Raw genomic sequence first — 20405 nt, forward strand, 5'->3', positions numbered from 1 at the left:
AGGAGTAGGGGCTTGTGTGGGTAAACACTAAAGCCAAGAAATCAGCTGTTGGTGAGAAAGGGATGCACTATATCAATACACGAAAACAGAACCTGGAAGTCTGGAAAATCAAGTGGGCACAAGAGTCCTTCTATGGTGGTACAGTTTGACTGACCTGCCCTTGCTTTTCTACAGTTTCATCTGGCTTTAATTTGGAAAGCCCACATCCTTACTAAATATGCTTGCTAGTTCTCATACAATTTTCTGTTTTCATAAGGCATTTCTCCACAATGATTTTCATTCTCCCACCTTTTAGGGTTAGAGTCTTTTTGTGTTTCCCCCCAGCTCCCCCCAAAGTGGCTGCTTTTGTGTGCCAGAGAAAAATGTGAGGGGAAATCTCACAACAGCACTAAAAGGCAAACCTTTATAAAATTAATATAATCTTGATAAAATATCCAATGTGTTTTCAGTTGATGATGGCCTTCTTCAAGGGCATAGGATTAAGATCATGTCAAGGTGACATCTCTGGCAACAAGAATTGTGTTATTTGATTTCACATTTTTTTATTTTGAGTCCATCCATTTGCCCATCTAGCACAGTACAAACTATTCTGACCTTGAGTGGCTCTCTAAGGTCTCCAGTGGTGATCTTTCCCATCCCTGCAGTCTGCAGTCCTTTTAAATGGAAATGCTAGAGCAGGGGTAGTCAAGCTTTTTATACCTACCACCCACTAATGCATCTTTCTTGATGGTAAAACTTCCCTACCGCCCACCAGTGCTCGATAGAAGGAGGATTCAGCTTGTGCCGTAGAACCCCCCAACACTCACCTGGAATCCTAAAACGCCCACTAGTGGGTGGTAAGGACCAGGTTGACAACCCTGTGCTAGAGAGAGAGAACCTAAACTATAACCCTTCTCCATTATATCTAGCAAAGTGTAGCAACATTTTAACACATTTTGGGGAAATTAGCAATACAGTTTCAAGGTGCAGGTAGGGACTCTATAAATGTTGGTTTTCTTTCTTTTCTTTCTTTCTTTCTTTCTTTCTTTCTTTACTTTGTATCTGGAAGCGTCTTTGGAGTTGAAAATGCTTAATCTTTCTCCCAAGCTATGCTTAAGATCGTAATCAGCCAATTCTGCAAATGATTGTGAAACTCTGCAAGTTAGAGATTATCCTTTAATGTGGAACTTCTGCATTTTCTGAGCATCTAATCAAGTGATGTCAGTGCAATTCTCTTGTGGATTATTGTAGTAATAGGAATGAATATCAAGAAGTTAGTGAGGCATGACTTTCCTTTCCTGCAGCAATGTTTAGCTGTTCCTACCAAAGCTGTATTCCAAACGATCACTTAAATAGTTTGTAAGATTACCTTATAACATGTGTCAGACCAATTTATTACAGTTTCCTCATGCGCCTAGGATTCCCTTTCCTTAAGAGATAATTGCCCTTACTCTATGGAAGGGTAGCCAGTGTAGTGCCCAACAGCTGTTGTGGGCTATCAACTCCCATCAGGCTCTGGCAACACAGTCAAAGATCAGGAATTATGGAAGTTGTAGTTCACAACATATGGAGGATGCTGCTATTGGCTCCTGCTCTCTATGGTCCTCTTGACTTTGCTATACAGTTTGATACACAAATTTGATATTCTTAGTTGGTTCTTTTTCTTTAGGTAAAGTAGACATTTTTTTTTGTCCCGTGAATATGGCTTGTAAAGCCATAAACTTAACTATAAGAAGCAAAAATCCTGGCAATGCAGTTATTTACAAAGACTGAATTGTAAATTTTTAGCATAGTTGTAATGTGATTGATCTGCATCTCTGCATTTTTTAGAATGTTCTCATTGAATTGTCCCACTTGTAAGAGGGGATATTGGGGTTGTATCCCATGTTGCAGCTCTGCTAATGCAACATACTTCTGGAAAGGACGTGAAAGCCCTCTCCACTCTCCCTGCTCCGGGCATGCCCTCAAAATCTGCTCTGGGGGATTGGGAGCCCCTCTAGAGCAGATTTGGGGGGACATATGAAGCAGAGGAGAGGAATGGAACTTCCCCCACATGCTGTTGGATACAACCTTAGTCTGGTGTTAATGGATACTTTTCAATTTGTACAACCTGAGGATGTGGACAGGAACCTTGGAAATGTGAGAGCTACCACATGTGTGCTTGATCCTTGCCCTTTCTGGCTCATCGAAAGAGTCAGCAGGGGACTGGCTGAGTGGGTGAAGGGAGAAGGTCAATGCCTCTCCTTACAACAAGGCAGGGTGCCAGCATGCCTAAAGCAGGCAGTTATAAGACCACCATGGAAAAATCCATCCCTGAATCCCACCGTATTGGATGATTATCAGCCAGTCTTCAATGTTTAATTCTGTAGATGTATCCTGAGTTAACTGAGCCGTAAGCCACTTTTTTGCACTCATTTGCATCACAGTGGTATTTTATTAGGTTTCTGTCACTCTGAATACATACCTCTTTCTTGTTTGCCCTGTCACCCTATCAGTTATTTTAACCATCACCCTATCCTGTGATCGCTAGGAAACAAACATTAACCCTGCCTATTGGTATCTTTTGTGCAGCTCTGTTATAAACACAATTTACTTGGAACTTACTGCTTTTCTCTTTTAAATTTTAACCACAGCCTTCTAATTTTCATACTAGGAAATGCAACATCACCACAGGCTCAGCGACCTTCTTTTATGGACTACTTTGATAAACAGGATTCCAAGAATAAAAGCCATGAAAACTGCAACCAGAATATGCATGAATCTTACCATATATCGAAGAATGTCTTTCCTGATAACTGGAAGGTTCCTCAAGATGGTGATTTTGATTTTGTAAGTACCGCTGTACAGTTTGCTTTCCTGGTATCTTTGCATGGTGTAGTAATTCTAACTGTGGTCTGCAAACATGAACACTGTACAGAATTCTTAGCAGTGTAGCAATCTCTTAGGAATATGGCCACCTACATAGCACAAACCAGGACAGTGTTAGAGGGTCTCTTCTCCAGTCTTCAGAGAGTAGCTGGAAGTGGGGAGGCAGAAAAAAGTCCACCTTTCCTTCCACTCTGCTGTTTTAATCTGAAATCTTAGTTGCAGTACTATGCCCAGAGCTCAGAAACTGCTCGCCCTAATGAAATTCCCTGTTGCAAAATGTGCCTAGAACAATGGGAGTTTCAAACACTGATCCAGGATGCATTGTAGGGTTTTTCAGACTGTGAATTCCATGTTCTGCAGTTTAGTGGTCCTTCCCTTTATCATTTTCTGTACTATTAGAGACTTGTCTTGGCCACTGTGTGCATTCTCCCAATGTGCATGCAAAATTACATATTGTAAAATGAACTTGAACCAGCAATGTAGAAGTCGCCTAGTTTATCTTTTTGGTTTCTTGTCTCTGACAGCACCTCCCATCTTCTCTGAATAGCAAACTGCAGCTTTTTGATAAAATTCTTTATTTGGTATGTGAAACCTTTGTGATCCAGCAGTTTTTCTCTCTTTGTCACCACTGAAATAACTAATGAATCTGACTCTTCATTCTCAGCCATTTAGGATGTTTGTGAACATCCTATGATTAGCTGCTTATTAGACCCTGTTTCAGTTTCACTTGCACTCAATCATAGGACTGTCTCTTCTATCCTGCTGAATGTTTTCTGTACACACTTTTTAGTGTAAAAACAAACACATACTTTTCAGTGTGTTAACCAGGCAAATGTTTGTTGTATCTGCATCTTTAAGCTAACTTAATTGATCAATATTTTACTTGTATTGTCCACCTTAACTGTATGGGAGTATACATTAAGGCCACCCATTAGAAAATTGAGTTAAACCGGTGTAAGAAGTATTATCTATTTTTGTGTGATAGCAATAGTCATGCATGAAGTATATAGATTTTGTTATCAGTTATTTTAACCATCACACTTTGTAGCTCTTTGTCTGATCCGACAGATTGTAATTATCGTTGTAGGTGTTCTGAGTAGTACACTATGTGGAAAATTCAATTATTCTCTCCAGTTGTTTGCTTTGGGAAATGTTATTCATATTATTGGCTATAGGTACTGACGCTTGTTAAAGGATAACTTATTGTGGAGCATGCATTTCATGCTTTTCTAAAATTGACATCAATTTTTTAGATTGCTGACATACAGTCTTTAAGTAATTCATGAAAATTATAAATAATGGATAACTTTTAGTTCTAAGGAACTCTGTTCTATCTCTGTTGGATTTTGCCTTAATGGGACCTAGTTAAGGATTTTATCAGTGAATGCAATCAGGAATGACTAATTTTGTGTGTTCTAAAAGAATAGGGTAGCAGTTTAAATTCCAAAATGTAAAAAATGAATCAGCATCCAGTGTTATTTTAGGACAACGTAGCTGCTCTTAGCAAGATACAAGTTTAATTCTTGTCGGACCATTACAGGGGTCAATATCCTCATTCTTTCTAAAAATGAAGGATTGAGTTTAACCCGGGATCACCTAAGTGAAAGAATAGGCACCAGCTCCTGACGGTTGAGACACTTGGGGACATCATTATTATTATTTCTTTAGGGTGCTGGGCCCCTTCAGTGTTCAGAGGGTGTTGGGCTCTCCCCCCTGGGTCCTTGCAATGTCACATGATGTCGTGCATGTGACGTCAGGACATTGCATTGGGCCCCCTCAATCATCCAGAGAAGCTGGCACCTCTGAGTGCAAGCATAGGAGTCAGTTCAGAGGATTGGACATCGGTGATAGCAGTATGGGGGTTGAAAGAAAACTTAATTGCAAGTATCTTGATGTTCTTTTGCCTGCCTTTTAGGATTGTATTTGTCGAGCAGAGATTGTCTCCCCATCTGCTTACTGCTTTAAAATGATAAAGGAATACCACCTAATCTATACTCTAAAAGCTGCTGAAAAATAAAACAGTCATCGTGCTAGCTAGATCATAAATTAGTATGGTATTATTTAAAAAGCACAATCTTTAATTAAAGTTACTAAATTTTGCATTATTTTTCTAACAGATGAATGAGAGTCTACATTCCCCAAAAGAGATAAGTTTTTGTAATGGCTCAAAACGCAGGCATTAGTATTAGGAATTGATTTAATTTAGAAAGATAACTGTTAAAAGCCTCATCAGTGATGATTGAATCAATTATCTTAACTGCATCTGCATGTTAAGTGAAGTGCCTGTTTTTCTCTCTGCGTAGAATAATTCAAATAGAGAAGGCAAATGCATTTTATATCAGTGCCAAAGGAAAGATTCCTGCCTTTGCTAAACTTACTACCAAACAGGTCTGGTATCCAGATTGTTTAACATTAAACACAGAACGTGCATATCATGTGTCGGCATTACACTGTTGTTTAAGTACACTTTTGATGCCTTGAGCATTTTTTTTTATAAAAAAGCCATCTGTTACTAAAAGGCATGATTCTTTAATGTATTCTTAGAACAACAAATACATTAAAACATAACAATCACTGCAAAACGATGACATTGCAAATAGCAAGTATTTAATTAGCACTACAAACGTTAAATGTGACAGCTGATTAGGTAATAGAATAACATGATTTAATCATTAAAATGATTAAGGATAATATACAGCATTTAGATAGAAATCTCAGAAACAATGTAAATTGGTATTTTATTAGAGTCTTACTGTATTAATCTTAGCTTCCATTACCCTAATGAATTTAAAAATGCAATGATTTCTGTAAACACGTTTCTGCACAACTTTTAAAAAAACCTGTGGTAGATAAATTTAGTTTAAAAGCAGAAGCAAAAGCTTCTGATCTTATAGCCATGTTGCACTGTGTGTGTGTGTGTGCGCGCGCAGATCCAGGGCATATATAGGCTTACACACATAACACTATACAAGAGGTGGGCAACTGTTTCTGTTGATAGTTGCCTTCCTTTGTGGGGCCATATTCCCAGTCCTAGGCAGATATATTCAGAAGTAAGCTGTACAGGGTTTGATGGCTGTTTAGCAACACACATTTCTGAAGTTACCTGCTATGTGTTTAATCCTTAATCCTTCTTACAGCCTACAGCCCCTGCTATCCTAGCTGACCCTGACCAGGAACATTGGGAGCAACTCCCTCCCTATGCCCCCATTTATCCAAAACTACTTAAAGGAAAGGAAGGATCGGGTGATAACGAACAAAAAGAGGCTGGGACTACAGGGGCGGCAGAGCAAACTGAAAAGGAAGGGCGACGAGAAAATTCAGAATATGGTCTCCGCTTGGATCCCAAACCGAGTGCGGCGGCACTGGAACCCTTGGGCAGTCCATGCAACAAGATCCCAGGGGCAAGAATCTTCCTCTTAAAGGAAGTGCCTAATCCAACAACCCCATTCTCATACATGGATCTATTGAACTGGAAAACACATATCCCACCCTATTCTGAAAAGCCACAACGGATTTGATTAGTTCAATTATGGAAATATATTATCCCACTTGGGCGGTCTGCAGGCAATTACTGATGACCTTTCTTAGTACTGAGGAAACGCAAAGAGTCGATCAACAAGCACAGGAATGGCTCAAGCGAGAAGCAGAGAGGCATGGGGTGGCCAACACACAGGCCTGGGTGGCGGAGAATTATCCAAATCAAGACCCCCATTGGGATCCCAATGAAGGGGGGGAAAGAAGGAGGCTTGATCGACACCGCCAGGCCATAATAGAAGTCTTGAAAGCTGGAGCACAGAATATTAACAAGGTGGGGGAAATCATACAGAGAACAGATGAGTCTCCGGGCACCTTCCTGGAGAGACTTTATGAAGCCTATAGGACCTATACACCATTAGACCCAGAGGCTCCTGAAAACCGCATAATGGTGAATATGAGTTTTGTGAAGCAAAGTGCACCAGACATTAGAAGGAAGCTTCAGAAGCTAGAAGGATTCGCTGGAATGAATACAGAACAGTTGGTGGCAGTAGCTTGGAAAGTATATATGAACAGAGATTTGGAAGAGAAAAGGGAAGCAGCAAGAAAGATGAAAAGGGAAATGGATTTATTGGCAACGGCCATAATAGCCAGACTTCCCACATACCAAGGAGGCTGGGGAGCAAAAGGAGGTTGGCAAAGGGGGGGCTTAGGCCCGAACCAATGCGCTATATGCTGAGAAGAAGGACACTGGAAGAATGAATGCCCGAGAGGGGAACGCGGAGGAAGAGGAGGACGTGGCTCAGTGAGAGATAGAAGAATTATAGTGAGAGGAAGAGGACGAGGCCAGTGGCGTGGAGGTTGGACACCAAGCAACTAGAGAGAAGGTGGATGGGACCCCACTGGGAGATGTGATTGACCTGGAGGTCCCAGAGTTCGAGAAAAAGCGAACGCATGAATCAGACTATAAAGACTCAACTAGCCTAACTGTGCGATGAAACTCATTTAAAGTGTTGCCCTTTGCCCTATTCCGCATTAGGTGTGCCCCTAAGGGAAAATTAAAGGTCTCGCCTTTTGAATTGATGTATGCACAGATCGTGAAGCTGAGGCTCCAATACTTTGGCCACCTCATGAGAAGAGAAGAATCCTTGGAAAAGACCCTGATGTTGGGTAAGATTGAGGGCACTAGGAAAAGGGGACGACAGAGGACAAGATGGTTGGACAGTGTTCTCGAAGCTACGAACATGAGTTTGACCAAACTGCGGGAGGCAGTCCAAGACAGGAGTGCCTGGCGTGCTATGGTCCATGGGGTCACGAAGAGTCGGACACGACTAAACGACTAAACAACAACAACAATGGCAGTCCGCCACCTGTTATTCAGCCCTTATATTATGGATTAATGGAATGGAGTGACCATGTGCTAAAGAAGCAAGTGTAGTCTCTCTCCAGTGTCATGTATTTTCTCCACAGGTGGACCATTGAGTGCACCCCCATTAGCCTGTGCACCCATTCCAGCCCGGTGACGAATGTGGGTCAAAGAGTGGAGAGAAAACCCGCTTGAACCACGCTGGTCTGGCTCATGTGTTGTCTTATTGACCTCACCAACAGCAGTAAGGGTAGAGGGGATTGCGCCCTGGATCCACCACACACATATCAAGAGAGCTGAAGGCACATGGTCATGTGCCCAACATCCAGAAACTGATTTAAAGGTAATCTTGACAAGGAAACCCCTTGTACCTAGTCACACCGGGAGCTGACTGGGTCACGGGCACCGTGAGAGCGATGACCTTCTGCAGTAGTCACTCCGGACGCTAGCTATCAACGCACAGGGGAAGAATGGAAGCAAGATGCTTGTCTCCTCATTTTCATTTTACTCTGTATTGTAGTTTTATTCTTCTCTATAAGGTGGAAGGAGGTGGAGAAAATGAGCAGTGGGGAAAGTTGGCAAAAGATAATAAATGGGCAGAAATAGCAGAAGAGGTAGCAACCAACAGGAGAAAAACGCCACTGGATTAGTATTGGATGTGGGATTCACCAAAGGGAACATCAAAGAATGGCCCCCAATGTATAACGGCAAAGAATTAGAGTGGAGCCTTTAAAAGGTGGGCTGTGTGTGCGCCAGAAGAAGACTCAAAACAGCACTGGGAGGGGGGAGTTTTGTCATGCACCCACAGTTGTTGGCGCCATGATGTTAACAACTGGACATGTGGGAACCACACCCAAAACATTTGATTATTATAGATGTCCAAAATTATTGAGCCACGTTTGGAAAATCTGTTGGAATCGTAGTGGAGATATCAATAGCACTACCAGGACTTGCCCAAGAGGCAGAGTCACCCACAAGGTCATATTTGAAGCCAGAGTTACCTTCCGAGGGAATGCCTCTTTTCTGTGGTGGGTGTGCAGACAGTGAACATATAAGGAAGTTCCCCCCAGTTGGCATGGGGCTTGTTATCTAGCCACCCTTCTTCCCCCCATGTGGGTTCTCCTTTATCTGACCCACCGAAGGAGGAGAACTATCCAGAATGCGGCAGGGGTCATAGAGACGGTAGCTGGAGGCTCGGCTCAAAGTTGGTATGGGACTAATGGTTGGCCTCCAGAACCCTCATGAATTGGTAGTGGGGCTCCAGGAGCCTGTTTATAATCTGAACCGCATCATTAGGCTGCAGGCTGTAGTGGAAATAGTCACCAACACTATCAGGCTCTGCGGGTGGTGGCTCCACAATTAGATGAACTGCCATTCTGCAACTCAAAATGGGCCTGAATTATGTCCTGGTCAAACAGGGCGGGATGTGTAACGCACTGAATTTAACAAAAGATGTTTGTTGTTTCAACATATCTGATAATGGTGATCTAGCTGATCATATGGAAGCAGTAGCCCATGTTCCAGTACAGACTTGGGAAGGCTGGAATCTGGATTGGTTGTCTTCATGGCTTCCCTGGATGGGAGCCCTGAAAACCTTGATAGGAGGATTATTGGTTATGTTTTTTTTGTTGATTCTGCCATGTATTATACCTTTGTTTCTACAGGCCCTTAGGCGCATGATAGAATCTACTGTAGAAGCTACAACATCTAGAAAATCGCATTTGATGTATAAAAGCTTGCCTACTGAGGATCAAGCTATAGGTGATGATTTGTTTGCACCATAGCTTGAAAGGGGGGGGGGAATGAGACAGTACAGGAAGCTAGGCATTTGATATGTAGACATAGAGGCCACGACTCAGTGCGCACGCTCTGCTGTGCGGCAAAAGGGAACCAATCACAGGCCAACAGCATAGCCTAAGCTTGCTTACCATATAAGGGAAAGACAGGACTCATGGGCTCTGATTGCGCGTTAGGGAATGGGATGTTTATAAAAGATTGCTTGTAGGTGTGTTTGGGGTCCAGTCTTTGAAGTGTGATCCCGCTGGACCAAACTATTGTGCAGAAATAAACTTTGGATTCCCTTTTCACTCCATCTCATGTGTTTCCTTGCTCACTTATGAGATAAGGCAGGTTTCCCTGCAACAAATTTCACAGTCCTTTCCTGCTTCTTTTAAGATTCAACCCCAAGTTCAGGAATGCTATCTTTCCTAGAACATCAAGATTAAATGAAAACAAGGCCTTGGGCGCATAAGACAAGCTAGAACGGTTTTTGGAGTGAATTGACTCTTAGGAGAATCGGTAGGTTGTGAAGGTTGCTGGCCAGCTCTGTTAACATCTGTTTAGTTGCATAACAGGTTCATAATTCATGAATAGTTTGAGGACTCTAATGAATAAAATAAAATGGTGAGAATAGTGTGATGAAGCAGCAGTTATATTTGTCTTTGTTGCCTTGGTAACTAATTGTTCATATTAATACATCTCATGCACATAGCTCAGTAGCCTTCTGAGTTCAGGGACAGCTTTGAAATGTTTGTAACTAGACCAGACCAGATATTTCATAGCTCCCCACCCCCACCCCCTACGCATCAGTGTGATTTGGGTTTTGGACTTCAGGCAATTTGACTAGCATGAGCCTAGTTCTAAGATAATTTACATTTTAAATGAACTTGTGCTTTTTAAATTTAATTATGTACAACATTGGGTGTGTTCTAGCTGAATTAGTTTTGCTTTTATTAATTGTTGCTGTGTGTGTGTTGGATATATACATTTAAAAACATATTATGAATCCACATAACATAGAATCTGTAGCCCAATCATTCATTCATTCATTCATTCATTTACCACCCTTCATCCAAGGATCACAGGGTGGTTTACAATATAAAAACATGAAAATATTAATACATAGTAACAAAAACAATACCACCCCAGTTTAAAAGGTTTATAATACGGTAATATGAATTACTATACTGGGATAGTACCAGTTAAGTGGTTGTTAATACATAGTGCTTACACTGTTAAAGGCTTGGATCAGAATCACCACGTCTCCCATAAGAATGCATTGGGAGCTTGGAGGGAACATTATTCTCTAACCATTCTTTAATGTAGCTTCGCAAACCAACAACAACAACAACAACAACTACTTATTATTATTTATACCCCGCCCATCTGGCTGGGTTTCCCCAGCCACTCTGAGCGAAACACGATAAAACATCAAACTTTAAAAGCTTCCCTAAACAGGGCTGTCTTCAGATGTTTTCTAAAAGTCAGGTAGTTGTTTATTTCCTTGACATCTGATGGGAGGCCATTCCACAGAGTAGGCGCCACTACCGAGAAGGCCCTCAGTATTTGCCAGAATTTGCTTCCCTCCTCTTGGCTCCCAGAAACTAGTAGTCCCCACTTGATGCATTTATTTGTATTGTATTACATTAATATCTTGCCATTCTTCTGTCATGGAACCCAAAGTAGAACTATCCAGACTTTGACCTGCTTAGCTTCATCAAGGTGGTAGCCTCATGTACCTTCAGACCATACTCTGGCACCAAATGTAAAATATTATGGCTCCAGATCTTTTTAAAGTTATGCAGGTGAGAGGCGAATCCCATTTTCTGTGTTGAAGTATTTTGGATGGATCAAAATGGTTGCCCCCCCCCTTTGCCACTCTTACTTAAAGGTAGTTAACTGTAAATCGAGCTTAAAATAGTTTCAAGGCGTGGGGAGGATGCTTATATTTCTCTCTGTCTTTAAGTAAAAGGTGTCACTATACTGGCAACTTTGGTACTATGGCAGTAGCAGTTAAAACTGCTTGCCATCTTGTCTTCCTCGGGTGCCTCTGGGAAAGATGCTAAAGGAACAACACTTTATTTATTTAATCTTTAAAATAATTTATATATCATTATGTGACACCCTGAGAAGGAAAGACTGTGACTGTGGTGGACCAGAGCTTATCTACTGCTTTGCTGCACAACCTGCAGATATAAAATGAAGTAAATTAAGAAGCTTTCCTTCCCACCCACCCCCTGCTCCCGAAATGAAATGGAAGAAATCACATTTTGCTGGCCTCCTTCTCCCATTTTAGGGTTCCAAAACCAACTGACAGTGAGAAAGTAGACCAGCTCTAGTGCAAACAGTATGGAAAGTAACTTATATTTAGCATTCTTCAGTATATATGTACAAAAATGATTCGTGAGGGACCATGGCTTGTAAATTTGTTTTAATAGCACTGGGATCTTCATCTCCAGGCTAAATTTAGGGCATGGGAGTCTACACCTTTCCTCGGAGTGTTTGGATACTGGATTTAAAATTGAAAAGTAATGAGGATACACACACCTTAGAGAGATTTACAGATGAGATTTAAAAATAGGACGGGGGAAGAGATGATGAGGCGGGAAGTTGCAAGTATATAGGCAGCTGCCTCTCTGTTGTCCCTCTGAAAACATAATGGTCTTCTTCTTTTTTCCACTGTCTCCCGCAGCTGCTATGGCAACAAGTCCTCTGATGATCTTAAACAGGTTGGTTAGTATAAAACTAGCGGGGGAAACTGGGGGTAGTTTTAAAAACCTGACCTGTTTTCTGTGATTTAGAGAGCTGTTGTCATGGGAACAGCAGCCGGAAGAGAACAGAATGCTAGTTTTAAGTTTTCACAGGCTTTGCAGAGTCATAGGGGAGTTGCCACACATTAATTGGCACTGCAAGTAGAGATTTATTTTGAATTTTCGCTTGACTGTCCTAATCATGTGTATCAAGAGAAACAATGCACAGCATTTATATAGCTACATCTACAGCATTCCAGAAAATACTGGCTGCCCCTGGTAGTCAACGTTTATTATCTATGATGTCCAATTCCACCATGACACTGCCAAAACATTTATATGCATTTTCAGAATAGATTCCAGTTTCTTCTGACTGTATGGATATATTAATAATGTCGGCTTTATCTATGTTAATGAGCATATGGCTTTCTAAAAACTTTGAAACCATGATTCATTTTTTAAGCTTTTAACTGTGTTATTTCCATTTTTATGGCTTTTTTTGCTTTTGCAAATATATTATATTAGGCTCAAATATTTATGTCTTATATTTAAATACGTTTTATAGGTGGCTCACAAAACAGATACAACAATAAAAATACAACATAAAACAATAAACTTTATTAAAAGTAAACAACAACAACAACAACAAAAAACATGTTTTTAAATGAAGCCAGACAATGAGATGCATGTTATTTAAAAGGCTCGGAAGACCACAAAGATGGTGCCAGGCAACCATTCCGGGAAGCAGAGTGCCGCTACCAAAAATCATTTGATGGTGACATTCAGAGCTGTGTTTGAAAAGATGATGATCAGGACTGAGTATGTGCCCTTCTGGTAACTAAATCCCAAGCCATTTAGGGCTCTTAAAGTTAAAACCAACATTTTAAATTGAACCAGGAGATGGACCAAGAGCTGGAGTAGCTGACAAAACTCAGGCATAATATTCCCAATGTATAACTGCCCTGTCCCCGTTAATAATAATTAGCTGGACCAGTTAGTGATGAGTTTTTGAAGAAGTGAAAGTCCTGCGACACCTTAAAGAAAAACTCCTGTGTCATGAATTTTCACAGGCTATGCTGTTAGTTGCAACTTTTAAAGTTAGATCACTGTGAAACTCTGCTTATACAGTGCTTGTAAAAGCTGTTCTAGACTTTTTTAAAAACCAGAATTTATGATGAACCCTTTGGCATGTAAAATCCTTCATTTAGGGTTCATTAGGGTTTTTAGAATACGCCAAAAATTCAATTAAAATGATGAAAGGCCTGTTTTTGAAGAGTGGAGAAAGTTGCTGCATTCCCATGATAGTACTGATGGTTTACAAATTTCACCATATTCCTCTAAGACTGCTATCCTATGCATATTTCCATGGGAGTAAGCTCTTTTGAACTCTGGGGCTTACTTCTGGCTAGGATGTAAAGCACAGTGGACATTTACTTAAGAAAAGCTCTTTTACTAGCTGCAGTGCATCCTTTGAATTTCTGTAAACAAGCCGAAGGAGCTACCATCAAAGGAAGGGAAGAAATATCCAGCCCTGTAAGATCTTTATGTGGTTTTATTGTGTATATATGATCGTTGTAAACTGCTTTGATATTGTTATGAAATTGTGGTATACAAGTATTTTCTTGGTCACTTTCTCAGCACCTTCCTTTTTTGCCTGGAATCCCTGATTAGCAAAAATAATTGGTCCTGCACCCAAGTAACTGTTTCAACCTCTCCCTCCTTTAGAATTTGTGCACAACAGTAGTCTTATTTCCTCAGTCACTCCTGTCAGAGAGAGAGGGGAAATGCTGATTACTACGGTATGGCTTCCTGAATTCTACAATAGTGTAGGTGAACAGCTTTCTTATTAAAATAGGACCAAGCACTTAAAATGTATTATTTTCAAAAGTTGGGGGTGTTATAAGGATAAAACTTCCTTGTACATATATTTTTGCCGTTGCCAGGAATTTTCGAAACTGTTTTATCTCAAATCCATACAAGTGGCCAAATACACCTAGAGCTGCTTTTGTGCTTGAGGCATTTCAAAGAAGAATAGCTCAAAATCTATTTAAAATTCTGTTTAAATTCATTTCTAAACTGGAGAGCTAGCAAAAATGTTTGTTTTGCAGACTCCATCACAGTCACTGTACTTTATATATACATATCTCATCATGCTTATGACCCTTATCAAGTTTTGGGTTTCTTAAGAAGAGAAAAGCACACAAACTTCTTTTTTTAAAAGGAACACCAAGTATTTTGGGTGCTTTGGGGTTTATTTTTGTAGAATCTTATACCACTGAGTGGTAGCCCAGGAGCAATTTGTGAAAGTCTTTTCACCAAACAGAACATAAGACATCACAGGTTGGTCAAGTCCGGATATCGCAAAGGGGTGGTTTGCTATGGACCCCGGGGAAGGCTCCAGTGGGCTTGGGAGGTTGTGTTCTGACCCAGAGGAGCTCGATGCTGAGGATCCTAGGGAGGCCCCAAGTGGGGGGGGGAGATTTCTCTCAACTTGCTGTCATGCCCTGTCAGTCGGAGTGAAGAGTTGCGAGCTCCACGGTTTTCAAGAGTCCTGTTCTGAAGCTCTTACTGTGCCTATTGTCCCGACCACCCTACCTTTGGAGTCAGATACAGGGTCTGCCCCTGTCTCTCCAGAGGGGGATGCTGTGCTTGACCCCTCCGCCTCTCTGGAGGTGGGAACAACTCCCCCATCACCCAGTTCCTGGAGACACTAGTGCAGACATGAACAGAACAGCTTTCAAGGGGCAGTGCTAAATTGCTGTGCTAAGTTGTGCCTGCCCCTATAACAGGAAAGCAAGGGATGTGTTGTTGGATCAACTTCTTTGCTTGTGGCCTTGTATACCTATGCCTTTAAGTAGAGATGTGTATGGCCTGCTGTGCCTTTGACTGGTGATTTGCATATATCTGGTACTGATTGAGCATTAAAGCTTCTGGAAACAAACAGCACCTGGGCTGGTGTGCCTGACCCAGGGGGAGGCAGGACACATTTTTCTATCTGTGCTCTTGTTGAGTACAGAGATTAAGAGTGAGCTTGCCGTTTTAAAATTTAGCAGAATTTAACAGGGTTTTCTATCTTCCATTTCCAGCAAAGCAAAGAGAATGAAGTTTCTGGACTCATCTTCTTGGTTAGCAGAGATAAGAAGGGAGTTGATTTTGAAGTGGTGCCCACTGCTAGGCTGTTTTCTTTCTAGTTCCCTTTACCAATATTTTGTCCCTGATTCAGTTTAATTCTTGCTTAGCAGAATATCTGAAACACAATATTCAGTAGCTCTGTCAGCCTATCTGCTTGCCATAGTAAAATTCTAGTTACAGGTAGGTAGCCGTGTTGGTCTGGATCGAAGTAAAATAAAAAAATTCCTTCAGTAGCACCTTAAAGACCAACTAAGTTTTTATATTGGTATTAGCTTTCGTATCTGAAGAAGTGTGCATGCACACGAAAGCTCATACCAAAATAAAAACTTAGTTGGTCTTTAAGGTGCTACTGAAGGAATTTTTTTATTAAAATTCTAGTAAAAAACAAAGAATGCTTTGTTTCCGTTTATCTATTTTTGGACACTGGTTGTATATATCCACTTCCCAGCCATGTCAAGGAATATGTGGCATTGCAGTTTAGAGCCACGTTGCAGGCAAGCTCAGTTGTTTGTTTTGGGCTGAGCTATATTGGTTTTCACTCTTCCTGTGCAGAAGCCCAATGAGTGAAGCAGGGAGGGGAACAGGATCCAGTGGGTGGGCGGGCAGGATCCTTTCCTCCAACTCCCCAGGGACAACAATCAGGTGACAACTTTGAAGGGGCCTCTTTGAAGGCACACAGTCAGCACCAGCTGAATAATTGGCCCAGAGGGCAGGGAGTTTCCTTCTGCAGCCAATCCCAGTGGAGCTCATTGTTGGCTGTCTGAGATTGCCACTTGCAAATGAACAATTGGGAGCTTACTTTAAGCTCCTGATTTATCCTTCAGAGTCACGAGCTTACCTGGTCCACATTCGATTTCCCATGTGACACCTGGTGAGGAAAAAGTAGGTGTGGTTTGGGGGAAAATGGCCTTTGGGATCAGAGCCTAATAGGCCTGCAGTGGAGGTTACCCGCCTCTGGAGTAAAGCTTCTCACACTATATTAAGAATTTAAAGAAAAAGGTCCAGTATAGTAAGAACCTTGAAGAGCAATCTACTTGTCCTGAATTGCAAATGGCAGGTGATTTGAAAATGGGGGTGTAAGCAAGCCCTAATACAGGCCACTTCATGAAACAGTGAATTTTGGTGTGATTGCTGCAGGTGCTGATTGGGCAAAAATTACTAACCACTGCAATGATTTGCAGTGATAATCTGCAATGATTGAGAGAACTAATTACATTATCCATCTGTTGTACTGAACAAAAAGAAATTGTAGCATTGAACCTGAAATAAAGACTGCAATGTGGATCCTTTCTTAGACCTTGTCTTTGTTTAAATTACTTGTCAAATTTAGCTTTTTTTTCTTAAGTCAGGGAATGATTGAAAATTGCATTTATTTATTTATTCAGGGCCACCCATGTGCCTGGTGCTTTACAAATAACAGTTATGACAGGCCTCTGTCCCAAGGGGTCTACAGTTTAAAATAGCTAAAAGGAAACAAAACAGAGAAAGGGGGAAATGGAGGAATGGGTAGGCAGGAGAAGAATATACAATTATTTCAATTACATGTACTTTGGCTTACTGACAATAAGGTATAAGGGCATGCTGTATGATATAAATGCTATAATAAATAAAATTTTAAATTGGCTCCCTTGCTTTCATGCTTGAGAGTAAGAAAACTATTTTAACAAGTTCCACTAGAAGGATCTTTGCTTTCTAATCCAGGCTCAGGTATCTTGCTAATAAGCCATTGGCTGAAAACTGTTTTCGGTATTTCTAATTAAATGACTTCCCCAAGGATTCTCAATTCTTCAATGGAAACAAAGTTTTGATAGCACTGAGCTACGTTTTCTGCTAGTATGTTCAAAGACCACAAGTTCCTTAATCTTAAGTGTACCTGAAGGTTTGCAGGTACTTCTCGACAGCACCCAGGTACTCTGTTCTGTGACAGGTAACTGTCTTCTATTAGTGTTGTATAATCACTTGTCCAAAATATCACTTTCAAACCTGCCAGGCTGATTACTGTTTGAAGAGGAAGCTAATGAAATGGTATTCAAAACATTAATTAAAATATCACTGACCTACCTTTTCTGTCACATTTTAATTTATTAGGTAAGCAATGAGTTGCATTTTATAAAATGTGTTAGCATTTCCAGAGAGGAGATGAATCCATATGTGAATATCCTTTTGTGAGCCTGTTAAATTTCCCCCTCTCTTCTTCTTAAGCTCATGAATTTGTGTAGCCTATATTGGTCTAGTTTACACATAATGCTAAGCCATAGTTTGTTTTCTGGAAACAAAACCATGATGTGAAGACATGGTTTGTTGTTAGGCTTATGAACTATGGGTTGGCATTATGTCTGAACCCAGCAGTTTTGCTTTAAAACTATGATTTGTTTGGCCACTCACTTGGAGTGGGCGTGGCTTACTTTCCTTCTCCAACTGGTGATTACTGGTGACAGATTAGAGCAGTTAGATAGAAAGTAGAGAGCACCTACAGTGGGGCAATTAGTTTTTCTATAGTGAGATAATAATGTCCTGTCTGAGTAATGCCCAGTCCAAATCTTGCTCTATCATATTTTCTAATGATTCCAGCTCAGAATTATTTTCATGACATTTAACTGTTAGAAGTTGGAAACTATTCAAGTTGATGCCTGCTTTTTTTGGGAGGGGGGGTGTAGGGTGGGGAGAGCGAGGAACTGAATAACAGCTCTTAGCCCTTCTGCCATGTTGCTGCAATCTTGAACCCCCTTCACAGCTTCCTGCTGTGGGGCATGTGGCTTTGTTGCATTTCTAAAGAGCATCTACATAGAAAAATTGTGGGTTCCCAGGTTACACTCCAGTACTCCACAGGAAATGCGGTAGAAGTCCCATTTATTGGAAAGGCAGAAGCAAAGGTGGTATATTGATGCTTAGCATGTGTAGAGTACTTTTCTTGCATGTTTAAGCACTCCAGGTAGAGGAGGAGGTTGCTGTGCCTGACAAAGTTCCATGATCTCTCTACTATCCATATTGGCTCTACCATGGCTAGGAAATGGGCACCATGTCATGTGTGAGGATTAGATGTCTACCTGATCCCTGCATTTCACATGGCATATGGGTAGATTTCCCATGGAAACATACTCTTAGTTGTTTAGAAGCTTTAATGCTTCAAATCTGCTGTACTAATTAACCGTAATCATGAGAGCCCAATAGCATGTAAACAGCAACCGTCCCAGGACTTCAGTGGACAGAAAGCCCCCCTCCAACTGCTCCTGGGAACTGTTTGAGATTGGCAGCTGCTGGCGGTGCCTGGAATAGCAGAATATAAGAGCTGCCTTGAAACTGTCTCTCATAATTTAGCTTGAATTTTAGTCATTGCAGCTCCAAGTAATACTTTGAGCCAAACTTGGAGACAAATATATGTGCAGAATAAACCAACTAGTCTATGCCAGCACCAATGGTTTCCATGTAGCAGTAATAAAGACCACATAGTTAAAGTGCTGTGAACAATTATGATGTGGAGGGAGGAGAGGAGAAGGATTGACTGAAAACTTCATTACCTTGCTTTAAAAAAGTAGGTTGGAAATTTTCTGATAGTTATTTTGGCTCAGAGTTTAATAATGACTTTTTCAGTAGCTGTATTGCCATTCCTTTGATCTTGGAGAGGTGTTTACCTGTGTACCATCTCAGGCAATCTTCCTGTCCTAGCATGAACCCACCACAAAAGGTAAGCATCAAGTGCACAGGTAGTTGATAAAATCCTAAGGGCCTTCGTCTGCATCCTTAAGCAATGACAAAAGCTCAGCCAAGGAAATCGGACTGCTGGAGGCCATGGCCATCTCCTGCCTAGGATTTACGGTTAATGAGCCATTTACATTGGAAGTGAATGTGACCCATTTTACCTACAAAGTTCAGACATACAGTACAGTGGAACCTCGGTTTATGAACACCTCGGTTTACGAATTTTCGGTTTACGAACGCCGCGGACCCATCTGGAACAGATTAATTAACTTTCCATTACTTTCAATGGGAAAGTTCGCTTCAGTTTATGAACGCTTCAGTTTATGAACAGACTTCCGGAACCAATTGTGTTCATAAACCGAGGTACCACTGTACATAATATGGGCGAAGATCTGCCTACAGCCATCGCACACTCCAGGAGCATGACCAGTGATTAAAAAATGCCCTTAAATTGCCTTAATATGTACATTCAGGCCTCATCATGGGACTGAAACTGCCTTGGTCGCACTGGTTGATGATCTCCGGTGGGCTAGGGAAAAAGGTGAGAGCTGTTTCCTAGTTCTGCTGGATCTCTCAGCAGCTTTTGACACCATCGACCATAACATCCTTCTGGACCGCCTAGAGGGGTTGGGAGCTGGGGGGGACTGTCATACAGTGGTTCCACTCCTTCCTCCTGGGCTGTGTTCAAAAAGTGGTGGTGGGGGATGAGTGTTCAGATCCCTGGGCTCTCACTTGTGGGGTGCCTCAGGGTTCCGTCCTCTCCCCCATGCTTCTTAACATCTACATGCAGCTGCTGGGAGAGATCATCAGGGGGTGTGGGCTGGGTGTTCATCAGTATGTGGATGATACCCAGCTCTACCTCTCCTTCAAATCAGAACCAGTGAAGGTGTGTGAGTGTCTGGAGGCGGTTGGAGGATGGATGGCGGCTAACAGATTGAGGTGGAATCCTGATAAGACAGAAGTACTGTTTGTGGGGGCAGGAGGCGGGCAGGTGTGGAGGACTCCCTGGTCTTGAATGTGGTAACTGTGCCCCTGAAGGACCAGGTGCGCAGCCTGGGAGTCATTTTGGACTCACAGCTGTCCATGGAGGCGCAGGCCAGTTCTGTGTCCAGGGCAGCTGTCTATCAGCTCCATCTGGTACGCAGGCTGAGACCCTACCTGCCTGTAGACTGTCTTGCCAGAGTGGTGCATGCTCCATTTATCTACTGCTTGGACTACTGCAATGCGCTTTACGTGGGGCTACCTTTGAAGGTGACCTGGAAACTGCAACTAATCCAGAATGTGGCAGCTGGATTGGTGATTGGGAGCAGCCGGCAAGACCACATAACACCGATCTTGAAAGATCTATATTGGCTCCC

The 20405-nt window shown here is 41.7% G+C and overlaps 1 protein-coding gene across 3 annotated transcripts in view; it reads left to right on the top strand.

Annotated features, from left to right (window-relative positions):
• The window catches only part of STK3 (serine/threonine kinase 3), a 115578-nt gene that overhangs the window by 66241 nt on the left and 28932 nt on the right, over nt 1-20405 (top strand). For 2 of the 3 annotated variants that reach the window (XM_035126142.2, XM_060277692.1), the window contains 2 exons: nt 2633-2808; nt 5985-10438. In XM_035126142.2, the coding sequence (XP_034982033.2) occupies nt 2633-2808; nt 5985-6365 (557 nt within the window). In that variant the 3' untranslated portion in view covers nt 6366-10438. Of the gene's footprint in view, nt 1-2632; nt 2809-5984; nt 10439-20405 lie in introns of those variants that run through there. The other variant, XM_035126143.2, reaches the window with a different exon arrangement.

Source organism: Zootoca vivipara, chromosome 8 (assembly GCF_963506605.1).
Source record: "Zootoca vivipara chromosome 8, rZooViv1.1, whole genome shotgun sequence".
Lineage (NCBI taxonomy): Eukaryota > Metazoa > Chordata > Lepidosauria > Squamata > Lacertidae > Zootoca > Zootoca vivipara.